This window comes from Eschrichtius robustus, chromosome 18 (assembly GCF_028021215.1).
Source record: "Eschrichtius robustus isolate mEscRob2 chromosome 18, mEscRob2.pri, whole genome shotgun sequence".
Lineage (NCBI taxonomy): Eukaryota > Metazoa > Chordata > Mammalia > Artiodactyla > Eschrichtiidae > Eschrichtius > Eschrichtius robustus.
In genome coordinates this window covers 24634616-24647729 of record NC_090841.1, presented here as the reverse complement: position 1 = coordinate 24647729, position 13114 = coordinate 24634616, and the positions used below count along the sequence as shown (strand labels likewise).

The 13114-nt window shown below is 40.3% G+C and overlaps 1 protein-coding gene across 1 annotated transcript; it reads left to right on the top strand.

Moving 5' to 3' along the window:
• Positions 1-322: 322 nt before the first annotated feature.
• Positions 323-4666, top strand: FAM216B (family with sequence similarity 216 member B). Its single transcript, XM_068526290.1, has 3 exons — positions 323-427; positions 2624-2744; positions 4449-4666. The coding sequence occupies exons 1-3, from the start codon at positions 323-325 to the stop codon at positions 4664-4666; spliced, it is 444 nt and encodes a 147-aa protein (XP_068382391.1).
• The last annotated feature ends 8448 nt before the right edge of the window (positions 4667-13114 follow it).

Sequence of the window (13114 nt, the reverse complement as noted above, 5' to 3'; positions counted from 1 at the left end):
AAGAAATAACTGTTATGACCTGGTGTGGTTCTACAACCCACCTGTTCCAAAGGCAGAGTGAAGCAGAAAGACAAAGGGCTCTGAATTATTCCTTCGGTAAGTAAGGGGTAAGAATTGGGAAAAGTGGAGAACTAAGAAGTCTGGTGAGGTCTAATTCCCTGGAAACATTTGAGAAAATGTCTTATCCCTTGAAATAAATAATATTTATCTATTTGTTTATTTATTTACTTGTTTGCCTGCTTACTTACTTAGGTACATCCCCAAAATTGGTTGAACAAAATGAAATTTTATGTTATGCTTTGTTGTTCCTTGGAGGTACAGGATGAAGATGGGAGGAAAACAGAAAAGACAACAAAAGCTACGGAATGTTCCACAGATTCCTTGCATTCGAGTCCCTCACTCTGTCTCTGATACTTCACTGCTGAAGGTACAAGCATATTATTCACAGATGGAGGGACCTTCTCTGTCTCTTCTTCAAGGGTTGAGGGTTTCTTGGCTCTTTGTTTACCCTGCATTAGGGAAAACATTGGGCCCAACAGAGGCCCTCGGTGCATGTCGACCATGTGTGTGAGAGAATGAATGAGCACTTGGATGATCTAATTCTACACCCATCCCACTTCAGGAGCTCTTCCTTCTCCTCAAGGAAGGCTAAGCAACACAGTAAGAATATTAAAAATGTTATCTGTTACTACTCATTTAGGAAGTTGAGAGTTCTACTAAGGAAGAGAACTAGGCATTTTTTTTCCCTTGTAAAATAAAACCATAAATTTTAAACCTTTATCTTATATAATGGAAACTCCCATTGCACTTTGCTCTTGAAATGGCTTGCAATTTTCCTGTTATATTGTTCTCAATCATTTGAAAAGTCTTACTTAGGGATCTATTCTCTTCTTCAAATATATTATCTTTTAAAACATCTAATTCAGAAACTGTAAAGCTAAAATGATGTCTCAAAGTGCGAAGTACTTGGCTCAGCTACTTTCCCTCTGAACATATTTTTAATATCAAGTTTAAGGTCTCTAGATGCCAAAAAAATCTGACTCACAGATGTCAACTTCACACAAAATTTCTAGCAGATAAAATTCACTTAGCTTATATATATTTATCTTAAGTTTAGCTTGTATTACATGGTTATCAACTAGTTTTGAAATTCTGTCATTGTTTTGAATTTTTTAGCCTAAGGGGAACTTATTTTTTCTTGATTTTTCTAAAATGTTGATGCCACTATCTCTGTTTCCCCATCTCAATATACTGAGCACTTATGGTATATCAGGTATATAAAAGTAATTGTAGTCCAGCCCTTCTTGTTCCTCCCTAGCACTAGATGGTAGCTTCCTAAATGGTCTCCCTACCAGTGGTCTGTCTTCCCTTGAGGCCATTGTCCACAGCAGGGCCACAGCGATCTTTGTAAAATGCAGATCTGGTCAGCTTAAAGAATGGCATTTGGGGCTGAGTAATTCTTGGTTGCAGGGAACTGGGAGGCTGTCTCATGCTCCGTAGTCTATTCAGCAGCCTCCCTGGCCTCCCCCCAACTGAATGCCGGTGGCATCCATCCTCCCTCCCACCATTTGTGACAACCAAAAATTTCTCCAGACATTGCCACACGTCCCTTCAGGGTCAAAATCACTCGTGTTGATAACCACTGCTTTAAATAAAGACCAACGTTCCTCACATAAAAGGTAATCTTTAAACTCTTAGTATAGTAGAAAAGGCGTCCATGATCTTCCCCTGCCTTACTTACTCTAGAGGCTTTGCCAGCTTAGACTCTATATGCTGATTAAAGTAAAAAAAAGCCGAAAGTCTAGTTCCCAATATATTCAGATATTTTGTGTCCCATTAGAAAATCTGTACCACTTTCTCCCTCTAATCAGCCTTTCTTCTCCTTCTAGCCCAGTGGTTCCCAAATTTTACTGTGCGTGTATCAAAAGCACCTGGAGGGTACCAGAGGGCTGGGCCCCACTCCCAAGAGTTTCTGATTCTGTAGGTCTGGGGTGAGACCTGAGAATCTGCATTTCTAACAAATTCCTAGGTGATGCTGATGCCTTTTAGGAACCAGTATTCTAGTCCCTTTAGGGAATCCCTCCTCACCTGGAAGACTCAGACGTGTTGGTCATCTCTTTCAGGAATCTTCCTTGACTGCTAACACAGAGCTTGTTTTCCTTCTCTGTTTTCATAGCACCTTTTCACTAATGACCTTGCACCCTTATCACATTACCCATCTACTTATCTACCTAGCTCTCTCCCCCACTCACTGAGAACTCTCAGTGGAAAGTACTCTTTTACCCTCCAGAGCCTGGCACACTTCAGGCCCTGTGTAGATTCTCATAGCCTACCTTCCTCAACAAGGTTTATAATAGATCAGTACAGTTATCAGATATTGAAAATCCTTGGATCTCCCTCAGCCCAATACTTTGACCTACGTACCTAGAATCTTCTTTTAACTCATTTTCACCACTACACATGTCAGAGGAAGACTGTTTAAGTAAACTAAGGGAGGTGAGAGAGAGAGAGAGAGAGAGAGAGAGAAGCATCTTATTTCTGTGGAAGTCAGCGTTGAATACATCACACTCTAATCCTATCGAATTCCACCGACTCATCAAAATCACCTGCTCTGCTCTGACAGGACCTAACCCAAGGGCAGCAGCGCTACTTTTACAGCATCATGAGGATTTACAATCCCAGGGCCCAGTGGGTGGCCCTGCAGACCTGCTATGTTCATGGCCTTCAGCAACAGCAGCTGCTTGGTGAGTTTAACTACCTGACCTGAACCAGGCATCTCAGGAAGGGACTCGTATGTTGCAGCTAGAAGTCAAGTTTCCAGATAAATAATTCAAGTAGAATGGCCTCTGTCAGCCTGATATTTTATCAGCATGGTTGGCAGGTCAATTTAAAAATGATTATCTCTGACAATAAAAAGCAAGCTTTTATGGGGAAATTAAGAGGACTTAAAGAAATTGGAGTATGGTTTGTTATAAAATGTCAACAGCTCTCTGAGATTTGCAAGAACTTGATCTAGTAGAACTGGCAATGGGCTTAGGCAGATGGTCCAGGCTCAAACCACAGCTCAGCCCATTGCTGGTTGTGCAGACTCAAACGCTTGTTTGACTCACAGCAATAATATTTATATTTATTGAGTATTTACCATGTTTCCAACATTGTGCTATGAGCTCTACATAGAATATTTCATTTTCTCCCCCACTTTACTGTTGTGGGAAACTGCAGCTCAGATAGGTTATGTGACTTGAAGAAGATCATACAGAGAGTAAATGTCAGTTAGGACCATCACCCCAAAGACCATGCACCTTCACCCCATACTCTGCCGTCTCTCTTCTTCCACCAACCTCATGGGATTCTATGAACCATAAATGAAAGAATGGTTGTGAAAAACTTTCACAGACCATAAGCAACAACCTACAGAAAGGTGTAGTTATTACTAAATCTCTTTTCTTCCAGGAGATGTTTTCAGTCTCCAGTTCCCCCTTATTACACTCTTCTAACTACAACAGGTCCTTTCTTCTGTAAACACTCACTTGGCATTAGCATCTACCTTATTAGTATTGTTCCTGTATTTGCACAAAAGGAAAACATGGTTTTTGCAAATGATTTAATATCAAGAACAATAACAACAATAGCTACCTTTTATTAGGGCTTCCTACGTGCCAAGCATAGTTCAAAGTGCTCTACATGTATTGTCTTATTTAAAACTCAAACACCTCTACATGGTGCCTTTATAACCCACATTTTACAGAGATGGAAATTGAGACATGAGTAACTTAAATAACTTGACCAGGGTCATGCAACTAGTAAATGGCAGAGCCAGGGTTTAGCCTGGTCCCCATGCTTGTCCTGAAGGGTTACAGAGGCATCATCTGGTAGCTTTGTTTGTAGAGTAAAATTGCATAGAGGCCAATGAAACCAGAAACAGAGATATGCAACATTTAGAGCACGTAAAACCCACCTGTCTATGTTATTAAAATACAGACTCCAAGCCTAACTCTCTGTTTCTGACTCAGAAGTTCTTTGGAATAGAGTCAGAAATCTGCATTTTTAAAAAGCATTACTAATGTGGCCTCAGCCAAATGATTCTGTAGTGCGTGGTCTGCAGACTACACTTTAAAAACAGAGAGAGATTGAATATATCTGTTTCTATTTGAAGAAAGTTTTGATATTGAAGATAAGCAATTCATGTGAAGATTCCACATGGCTCAAGTTCCTCTCCAAATAATTTGTTGTGTTAATCAATGACTATTTATTAACTTATTAAATGAGAAATGCAGCAGAAGAAAAATATACTTCATATCCTGAAAAAGTATACAATCTGAGTGTGCTAAACATAATTGTTTCTACCCTACAAAGTAGAAGGAATTTTGTGCATATGTGGATATTTGCAGAACTGTTTGTTTTGTAAAACTGTTGACTGTGAGGTTTATCTCATTTCTTCCCTCCAGGCTATATTACTCAACAGGAGGCGTTGGCTTGTGCTGCTGTACTTAGAGATTCAACCAAAAGAGCCTCAGCCAAGGCAGGTTGTCATAGAACCGTCTCCCAGAGAGCCTCAGGCGGGACAAGAACACGGCCCTCAGCACTGCCTGTGTTTGTGGTTCCACTCAGGGCCCAAAGCATAGGGCTCCGATCCCTCAGGACCAAGGCTTTGCACAAGCTCTGAACAGGTGGTTCACCCATATACCCCTGGCATCTAGTGAGTATTTAGTGCATATTTGTTGAATAAGAATGAATAAAAGAATAACATCTAATACAAACACCATACCTAGAAATAACCTCTCCAATTCACATACATTTTACCAGCAAGAACAAGTTGAGTGGCTTAAGAGCAATGGGAGCTAAGAGTCAGCAAGCCTCTCATTCTATATATAATCTGTAGAGTAAAATGACTTTTGAAGCTTTCAAAGTAAAAGCTTCCTTTGAATTAGAACATCCCAGAGAAATCCCAAGAACAGTGGAAGGGGACAAGTGACCAGAAGATTCAGGTCCTCTGTCACGGGGTGAACATATTTTGCAAGCCCCCTACTGTGCATATTGAAAATACACAAACCAACACAGACGGGACACTGGGCACACAGGGCTTCTGGACCATAACACCTCAGCAGCTACTGGACTGTACCTTTCCATGGCCTCCTTGCTCTCAACTTCCCCATCAAACAACAGCATTAAACTTGGCCCCAAATCTGGTTCTTGCCTAACTCAGTCACTTTGTGTCCTCTTGAAACTTGGACTTATCAACCTGCTACAGCTGGGTTCATTCTACACAGCTGTAATTGACCTTGACACAGGTAAGAGGATTCATGCACACATCTTCCCCTGGCAGCTGAAGATACATTCTCAGCAGAAGAAGAAATAGCCCCAAAGAACGGATCTCAGGTCCAACCTTTCTATGGTCTTAATGGTTTTAAGACTACATAAATATGCAAAAAACGAGATTAATAGTGAGTCAGATCATCATACAAATGGTAGAGTATTATGTTAGCTACATTTAATAGTTACATCACTAGTGATTTTTTTGTGTTAAAAATAAGTCACCAGAGCTCACAGAAAGTCAAAAATTAAAAATGCCTTTCTTCATCTAATTTCTAAATGTTCAACCTCTTCTCTCATTCAAATCATACAATGACTTTGTCAAGACTTTAAAAAGGAGTTGGTTGAGATGGAGTATTAAGTTGCTTGACAAGGAATATGCTAACACTGATCTGAAAGGAAGATGCTGCAATATTACAAGAAGAAAAAAAAAACTCATTGATGATTATTATCTTCTTCTCTCTGCAACTATTAACATAGAAGATGTAAAAGTTCTTATGAGATTCTGAAAACTCCCAGTACTGGCTGTGATATCTGATTTACTTTTCTTTGGGAGGGACAAGGGTGCATGGTTGGCAGGAAGACTTGGGTAAGCCAATGCTGACATTGCTGGGTTCATTCACTTAATCAAAAAGAACCTTCTTGACTTCTGTAAATCCGGGCCCCAGTTCATGTACTCTAAGCAGCCTTATGGTTCTAAGTTAAGAATTGTTAGGTAGGCTTAAAAGAAGAAAAAAATCAAATGAAACTGGGGTGGGCGATAGCATAGCCCTCTTAAGGCACAGAGGTTTGTGGTCGACCTAACTTGGCCTGTATTAACCTTCCCATTGTTTCCACAATGGAGCTTTTATCCTTTTGAACTTCTTGCATCGCTTTTATCTTAGACCCTTTTCTTGATGGGCACAGATATTTGCTGTGTAAACCTTAGCTACTGATGCAGAATATCAAGGAGGCCACTTATAATTCTGAGCTGCATCCTTACATCAAAAATTTCAGAAGTACCTTGTTTCCGATAGAGGATTTTGAAAGCTAATTGTCAGGTTAATGTTACAAGGCACAAAAGAACAAATAAATCTTAAGTTGGTGCAGAAGGTCCCACTTGTTGGATCTCCCTTCTGAGAAGATAATGTCCTACCTCTTGAGCCCCACACCCAAAGCTTATGAGGAATATGATTGGTTGTGGTGCTAGAAGAAAGGTGCTCACCTGGGAGGATGCTAAGAAAGATGATCAAAGGGAAACAAAGGACAAACTGTGACTCTTAGGAAACTCTACTACTTTGACCTGTTGGAGACCCTATTGCTTGCCTTCACAATGTCAGTGGATACCATCAGTATTTAAAGTCCTTGAGATCACTGACCATTTTCAGTGAAATTACTAGTACCTAGAACAGCACCTGGTCTGTGGTAGGTAATCAATAATACTTGGTGAATAATTATAAAATGTTGAAAGATTTTGCAAATCAGACTGGCCTATGAACTTGTGTTATTATTCTAGGGTCGCAGGATGCCACAACTACTAGTGAGGAGCACAAGCAGTTTATTAAGTGCACAGGAGCAGCTCATCCAGGTGCCAACAATAGGGGTGAATTGTCTGGAAAGGATTTTAAAACAATAATAAAGCTCATTAAACATTGGTCTGCTTTCTATTATCACCATAAGCCAGCAATTCTAAACTATATGAGTGAGGAAATATTCCTCTACCAAAAATCTTTTGTTGGCCTAGGGTCTAAATAATTGCTGAGGTTACCGTTGAGTTTTAATAATGTATACGTAAGCTTCAAAGTAACACAGTCTTATTGCTTTTCCTTTAATAATCATTTTATTCTGCATGGAAAGTAATTCAGAGAACTTCAAAACCATATCAGCTCACATATCTCCAACCACTGTGGTACTACGTATTCTTGAATGAACAATGATTACACCATCACCGTAAAGACAAGAAAAAGAACTTGAATTACTTCATTCTTTACTCTATGTGGCCACTTAGCATTTTTCTTCTTTTAAACAATTTTATTGAGGTACAAATTATATGCAGTAAATGCAGTCAATTAAAGTTCAGTGAGTCTTGACAAATGCATACAGTCATGAAACCACCACCACAATCATGATATAGTACATTTCCATTACCCTAAAAGCTTCCTTGTGTCCTTTTGTAGACAATCTCCTCCCTCAAACTCTGGCCCATGATAATCACTGATCTGCTTTCTATCACTGTAGTTGCCTTTTCTAGAATTTTCATAATTGGAATCAGAGTAGACAGTCTTTTGTATACAACTTCTCTCACTTAGCATGATGCTCTTGAGGTTCATTGTGTTGCATATGTAGCATTCCGTTGTATAGACACGTCACATTTGCTTATCCATTCACTAGTTTATGAACATTTGGATTGTTTCTAGCTTTGGACTATTACAAATAAAGCTGCTATAAACAGTTTAATGTAAGCTTTTATGTGAACATAAGTTTTTATTTCTCTTGGGTAGATACTTAAAAACATGATTACTGGGTCTTATGGTAGATTTAGGTTTCACTTTATAAGATGGTGCCATAGTGTTTTCCAAAGTGGTGGCACCATTTTGCATTCCCACTAGCAACGTATGAGTTCTAATTGCTCTATACCCTTGCAACGTCAGACATTTTAATTTTTGTATTTTAGTGACTGTAGCTGCTGGGCAGAAGAGAACTTGGATAAGTGGGACATATCGTCACTATCAGTTATAGTCACAATCTTACTGGGAATCATGGCAAATTTCAGGGAAGAAAGTCATGATAGACATGAGGGTGGTGACGACAATAATCATGAAGATTTAATAGCAGAAACTTCAAAGTTTAAGAATCAATCTCTCCAGCTTATTTTAAGGGAGGAAGGGTTTGGAGGAGATGAGGAAGAAGAAAAAGAAGCAACCCCTGCAGAAAGGACCACCCCTGGTCAAAACCATGATGTGGTTCAGTGTGTCCTTAGTACCTTTTCATTTTCCTTGTTTGCATAGTTCTTCAGGTTCAGCAACCAGCACCCCACCACCACCACCAAAATCTGTAAGCATTGTATTAGTTACCTATTCCTGCAGAAAACATTACTCCAAAACTTAGTGAATTAAAACAATAATATTTACTATCTCACAGTTTCTGTAGTCAGGAATCTGGGAATGGCTTAGCTGGGGCTTCTGACTCAGGGTCTCTAATAGATTGCAATCAAGGTGTCAGTTGAGGCTCTGGTCTCATCTGAAGGTTCAACCGGGGAAGGATCTACTTCCAAGCTCATGCTTGTGTGTGTTGGCAGAACTTAGTTTCTTGGGTGCTGTTGGACTCAGTGCTTCAATTACTTACTGGGGGTTGTCTGGAAGCCACCCTCAGTTTCCTGCCATAAAGGTCCCTCAATAGGGTAGAAATATCAATACATCTCAATAAGTCACAAACAGCAACTTGTTTCATCTGAGTTAAAAAACAAAAGAGAGCAAGAGTGAGTGGTGTGTAAGGTGGAAGTCACAGTCATCTATAACCTGATCTTGGACGTGTCATGCCAACACCTTTGCTATGTTCTACTACTTAGAAACAGGTCACTAGGTCCAGCCCACACACAAGGGTAGGGGATTACACAATGGCAGGCATACCACAATTGGGGTGGGGGAGAAATCACTGCAAACCATTTAAGAAGCTATCTACCAAAGCCAAGACTAGGGTAAGTTGAGTGAGGTGCCTGGGGTGCAAAACTGAAAGAAACACTTGTTCTTGCATGATCCTGAGTGTGAATCCCATGTAGTCCCTACCTAGACACCTCATTGCTGTACTTTAGTCTTGGCTCTGCTGTCTGCCACACGCACCCAATACCTTTATGTTGACTTCTGAACACCCAGTCAGGGCTCCTTGCCTAGACATCTGGTCTGAGCCTGTCTTCTCACACAACTGTCCCATGCTGTAGAAAATCTTTAGCCTCCTGTATGCTGCCCACAAGCATGTAGACTCCAGACTAGTTGGAACCAGAAGATTGGTGATGCTGACTCCCAGTTACCGCATCACCAACCAATCAGAAGAATGTCTACCCCACAACCCCCTCCCTCATCCTGTCTTTAAAAACCTTTCCCTGAAAGCCATCAGGGTGTTCAGGTCTTTTGAGCACTCCTTGCTTGGCACCCTGCAATAAATGCTGCACTTTCCTTCACCACAACCCGGTGTCAGTAGATGGACTTTAGTGCACATGGGATGCAGACCCAAGTTTGGTTCGGTAACAAAGCTAGGTCAAACCAATGGTGTAACAGTACTTGAATCAACAAAAATGATTTAGTTTTCCAAGACTTGGTATTACTATATATGCCTTACAATTCCACCAAAATGAATCCTGACTTGATTTTCTCTCCCATTTCCTGTTTTGTGACGAAGGCTATAGGAAGCTGTCCAAGAGTTTTTGCACCTTCTCAATTAAAATGAGTTGTTAATTGCATCGGTGCTTGTAGAAGAAACCATTATATCAGCATTCAGACACTTATAGTCCATTGTCTGAAATGTAATCAATCCCTATATTGGAAATCAATCCCTTGTCTGCCTCCAGAGAATTGTCCCTCATTTTTCTCCATATTAGGGCTTTCATACTGTGCCAGTTACACAATGGATTCCATCAGGTCAGAAGGAGAGGAAATCCCTGTTGCTTTGAAAATCAAAGCTTAGGTGCAGTGTCAGAGGCAATTACCCAACTGTAACCAAGCCAAACAATGAGATGCTACATGGGTTGAATTCCCAAGCACCCCTCTGGCTCATGGAACAGCATAGACCTGAGGGGAAATGAGGACCTGTTTATAAACAGAAGATTCTAGAGAAAGAAACTTCCTACTTTAAAAAAAATCTAATGACTCCAGAAGAATAATCAAAATGACTTGATAAGTATCATAGAAAGTCAGTGATGTTTCAGAAGCCCAGCTCTGTATAAGGAAAAAAATCACACCATTGTAAGTATATTCCTTATTTAAACTCAATAAGCTATTACAGTATGTGTTGCATTGTATATTTATGTAAATAAGGAAAGATCAGAGGGTAAAGTCCCAAAAGTCAGGGGGTCTGTTTGAAGCACATCTAAGATTGGGTTAGGGGAAGGTTGGGAGGAGGGGGAAGCTGCTGATGGGCCAGATTGTGTGTAAAAGTCAGGGACTAGGTGTAAAATGTGGCTCCATTTCCTAACTGAAGGGTTTGAGAGCTGAAAAAGCTGAGAAGTATGTCAAATGGTTATGACCAAGATGATGGAAGTGTTAGGAAGAAACGCATGAAGCCAGATAAGAAGTTAACTGAGATCAAAAGAATATATGTATGATCTATGTAAGTTAAATGGCCTTTCATTTTGGGAGAGAAAGTCAGGTGTTAATGTTCAATCTGTCAGGCACTTTTCCAAGAAGGAGAAGGGTATTCTGATTCAGCTCCCAGTTCCAATGTGTGGGATTTTCCCCCAAACCAAGCAATTCTCAGACACCAGCTGGAATTTGTCCCACAAATTCAATTCAGTTCTGACACTATCTACCTGGAGTTAGCATCAGATTCCACAAGTAGAGGACTCAGTCCTACAAGACTGTCCCCACTTCAGATGCCAATCCCAAGGCATCCAGGTTGTTTCCTGCCCTTTTGACTGACTGGTTATAAATCAGAGGTTCCCATGAACCCCTCCCTAGGTTCAATTAATTTGCTACAGCAGCTCACAGAACTCAGGAAAATATTTACTTACTAGATTACTGGTTTATTATAAAAGGATATAATCCAGGAACAGACAGATGGAAGAGATGCATAGAGCCAGGTATACAGGAAGGGGCTCAGAGCTCCCATGTCCTCTCCAGGTACTTCTGTCCCTGCATCTCCACATGTTCACCAACCTGGAAGCTCTCTGAACCCTGTTCTTTGGGGTTTTTATAGAGGTTTCACTAAGTAGGCATGACTGATTAAATCATTGGCCATTGGTATTGAACTCAATCCCCAGCCACTCTCTCGTCCCTTCCTGGAGGACGGGCAGGTGGAACTGAAAGCTCCAACCCTCTAATCACAAGATTGACTCCAAAGGCTCCTTGGGTACTTTCCAAAAATCACCTCATTAACATAACCAAAAGATACCTCTATTGGTCTCATCACAGGAAATTCCAAGGGCTTTAGGAGCTCTATGCCAGAAACAGGATGAAGACCAAATGTACATTTCTTATTATAAATCACAATATCACAGGCACACACAAAAAGAGAAAGTCATTTTAGAATTGACCATAATTCTTAAGATAACCTACATAACTGGAACAAGTAAAGAATTAAAAAAAGAAAAACTTTACATATTATTTCAAAATTATAATTTTATGATTAATATCTCATGGTGAGATGGGCTATATTAGGCAGTTCTTATGCTATTTAGTCATTTATATGTTCACATATTTGCAGTACCTGAGAGCTAGTGGGAATAGTATTTATTAATGATTATGTTTACCAGCAATTAATGATTATGTTTACAAGCACAACGCTCTGGCTGAAGTGCAGAGCATATATAAACACAAGTAGTGGGAAATAAGTCTAGGAAGAAATTATAGCCCAGTCGTAGATAAATTTTAATAAACTTTAATTAGGATACAATAGGGAATCACTGGAGTTGCTTTTAGTAGGAGCTTGGCCTGAGTACATGTTAGGAGGACCAATTTCCAATACTGAGCAGGCTGGATCAGAGAAGAAGAGGAAGGAATCAGAGAAACAATTCAGGAATCTGTCCCAATGTTCCAGGAGCAGAAATGAGGAGGACTAAACTCAGGAATGAAATACAGGGAACAAAAGCAAAAGATGTGGTGACTGAAGAATCAGTGACTTGGTCTGGTGTAACAGAAGAGACTGAGGGTATCACAGGGGAAACCCAAATTTCTTCTGAGGGCAAATGGCCCTCAGAAGAGGAGCTGATTTGAGGGACAGTGAAATATTGTCTGGCTTTGGGCAAGTTGAGTTTGAGGTCTCTGCATTTCAAGGGCATTGCCATGGAGTGAGAGGTCAATCCTGGGGGCGGTGAAGAGGTGAAAAGAGGGGAGATTCCCAGGGATGGAGGGCAGATGTGCAAGAACAGAGCCAGGGACAGACCCTGGCAATGGGGCAGGAGTGTGCAGTGTGTTACCCTAGAGGACAAAAGCATGCTTGAAAGGAATCCTCCAGAAAGTAGCCAAGAGAAGAGGGAAACTGGAAAAAGAAGAGCTAATGCCTGCATGAGGAAGATAAAGATTGAGATATGGCCATTGGGGTGTCCAGTTAAGAGCCTGCTGGTGACCTTAGCAAGGCAGTGTCATTCAGGCACGAGGTGGGCAGCTGGACTGGTGTTAGGAGAGTACAGGGAGCCACAGAATGAATTCAGATTGTTAAGCAATGTCAAAAAATGCTTGGTCAGCATCCATTCAAGTTTCTGTATTTTTTCATTCTACTCAGCCTTCCTAGAAATTCCTATTTGAATCCCATTTTCTCCATTCATTTACATAGAGTATCTCTCTTCCACCAAAATGGAAGGCATTTTCAAAAGCTGATACCAGCTGAATGTGTTAATGGAGTCTCATGATGAAATTCTATCAGGCAGAGCACATTGTTATTGCAATATATTTTATTACTCTACTAGTACATGTTATAAAATATGTACTTATGAACAATTACTACCACAATGTGATATACCCAATCCATTGAGTAGGAATTTGGAGCAACAGTGTCATTTTTAGTAAAGAAATTGACATGAGTAAAGGTGAAACTCAAGATTCTATAGCATGTGTGAAATGAAATGATCCATTTTAAAGACTGGATATAACTATGCTACCATAGATATACTTCC